This window comes from Leptonychotes weddellii, unplaced genomic scaffold (genome assembly GCF_054177405.1).
Source record: "Leptonychotes weddellii isolate Sample4059 unplaced genomic scaffold, ASM5417740v2 HiC_scaffold_24516, whole genome shotgun sequence".
In the NCBI taxonomy this organism is placed as follows: domain Eukaryota; kingdom Metazoa; phylum Chordata; class Mammalia; order Carnivora; family Phocidae; genus Leptonychotes; species Leptonychotes weddellii.
In genome coordinates, this window is record NW_027835881.1 from 1 (window position 1) to 2,298 (window position 2,298).

The 2,298-nt window shown below is 68.5% G+C and overlaps 1 protein-coding gene across 1 annotated transcript; it reads right to left on the bottom strand.

Annotated features, from left to right (window-relative positions):
- Nucleotides 1-6: 6 nt before the first annotated feature.
- On the bottom strand, nucleotides 7-1,661 carry LOC102731253 (rab GTPase-binding effector protein 2; the record flags this gene model as incomplete). Its single annotated transcript, XM_081810396.1, has 5 exons — nucleotides 7-463; nucleotides 847-963; nucleotides 1,193-1,248; nucleotides 1,334-1,345; nucleotides 1,465-1,661. Coding segments are annotated over 5 exons (484 nt in total), but the record flags the coding sequence as incomplete, so codon positions are not given.
- Nucleotides 1,662-2,298: the final 637 nt, after the last annotated feature.

The following is a 2,298-nucleotide window of genomic DNA, read 5'->3' on the forward strand; positions in this document are numbered from 1 at the left end:
CCCAGCCACCACCCAGGGCCCGGCTGCCGGTCTGGCTGGGGCGGGGCGGGGGGGGGGGGCAGGAGGGCTGGGACCCAGGAGGCAGCATGGCAGCCAGAAAGCCGCAGGGCTAAGCCTACACCTTTGGTTCCTGGAGGGGGGCTGGGACTCCGGCCCAGGTGTCGTCCTTGGGAGCAGGAGGCCAGCCACCCCTGGGGGGAGGTGCTGGAGAGAGGGCAGTGGTGGCCCCAGCACCCCAACCCCAGGCTTGGAGGGGATGAAGACTCTATCCTGAGACCCCCCGCCCCCCACCAAAGCCCAGGCCTCTGGGTTCAGGAGCGGGGAAAGGCAGTCTCCCCCAAGGTGGGTGGCTTCTAGCCGCTCAGGTGTCCTTGATGTCCCTGATGTCCCTGAGTGGCGCCTCATCCATGATACCGCGCACTTGTTCCAGACTTTCCGCCTGGCGGACCCGTTCCAGACGCACCTGTGGGGCCCAGTGAGGGAGGAAGAGGGCCCTTGGTGGGGAAATGCCGCCCCCGCCCCCCCCGCCCGCCCCCCCAGGGGCCCCGCCTTCCCCGGCCCACGGTGAAACCGGGATTCAAGGGAAGAAACGGGTCCTAAGAGAGCGGCCTGACAAGTGTGGGCAGGGGCAGGCGCCGCACGCCAGGCTCGGGCCGCGGGCTTCACACGGCCCGCAGAGACGGGCGCCCGAGGTCTGCCGCTGCCTCTGAGCAACAGCCCAGAGGGAAGGACGATGCCAGCCTCGGGAGGAGGACGAGGACGCCCCTAACTGGAAGGCTGTCCTCGGAGGACCTAGGGCGAGCCGCCTGGATCCCGGCCGCCTGAGGGGAAGGGGCCACCCCGTACCTGCAGGGCCTGGGACAGTCGTACAAAATCCCTCTGCACCTGTTCGCTGGTCTCCAGCTCCGCCTGCAGCCGCAGCACCTTCGCCCTCTGCTCTGAGAGCAGGTCTGTGAGCTGGGCCTGGGGGGAAAGGACGCAGGGCTGGGGACTCGCGCCGCACGGGGACATGCGGGGTGTGGACGGGGGAGCCCCTTCCACACCACCCCTGACTCTGACGTCTTCCGTGGGGCCGGGCCCGGTGGCTGCCTCACGGCTTCCTGCCACCGGGCCTCACGGGGACAGAAAGGGCAGGAGGGGCCGGGGAGGGTCTTCCGCCGTCACTGAGTCCGGCCCTGGAGGCCAGCCTCACCTTGCTCTGTTCCTGCTCGACCCGCTCCATCTCCGTCCTCAGGCTGCACAGGGAGGCTGGGAAGTCAGGCAGGGGCCAGCCGTCAGGCCCACGGCCCCCCTCCTTCCCGCCCCGCCCGGCCGGGCTCCGGCCCCTACTCACCCTCTAACACCTCTGTGCGGAAAGGAAAAAAGAGAGGTCAAGGCTCCTCCTTCTTACACACCGGCTCCTCGCTGCCCGCTCCTGGCCTCCCCGGGAGCGAGGCCGGGGTGGCCCCGCTCCCCGTGCCTCACCTGTCTCCTCCCGCTGCACCCTCAGCTGCCCCTCCAGGCTGGCCCTGGCCGCCGTCTCTTCCTCTAGCGCCTCGCGGAGCGTCACGATCTCGATCCGGAGGCGCTCGGCCTCGTGCTCCCGGGCCTGCTGCTGGGCGTGCGCCTCCTGCCTCGTGAGGCGTACCAGCCGCTGCAGCTCCTGGAGGGGAGGCCGGTCACTGCCGGGGGGCGGGGGGGGGGCCACAGGGGCCACCGTCCCGGGGGTGCGGGCCAAGGGAGGAAACTTAAAAGGGGAACAACCTAAGCGCCCAGCACGAGGAAGTGAAGGTTTATAGCAGCCACACCAGGCCCGGAGGACCCCCGCGCACGGGGCTGAGGGAAGGTCCCCCCATCCCCCGAGCAGGACACCCTTGTAATGCTCAAACCACCGAAGTTAGCACCCTGCTGCTGAGGCAGGTGTGTCTGTGTAACAGAAACCAAAACAGAGCAAGGGCACGACCACGGGCAGGGCGACCAAGGGAAGAGCGACCAAGGGAAGAACGACCAAGGGCAGGGTGATCAAGGGCAGGGCGACCAAGGGCCAGATGACCAAGGGCAGGGCGACCAAGGGCAGGATGACCAAGGGAAGAACGACCAAGGGCAGGGCGACCAAGGGCAAGGCGACCAAGGGCAGGGCGACCAAGGGCAGGGCGACCAAGGGAAGAACGACCAAGGGAAGAATGACCAAGGGAAGAACGACCAAGGGCAGGGCGACCAAGGGCAGGGCGACCAAGGGAAGAACGACCAAGGGAAGAATGACCAAGGGAAGAACGACCAAGGGCAGGGCGACCAAGGGCAGGGCGACCAAGGGAAGAA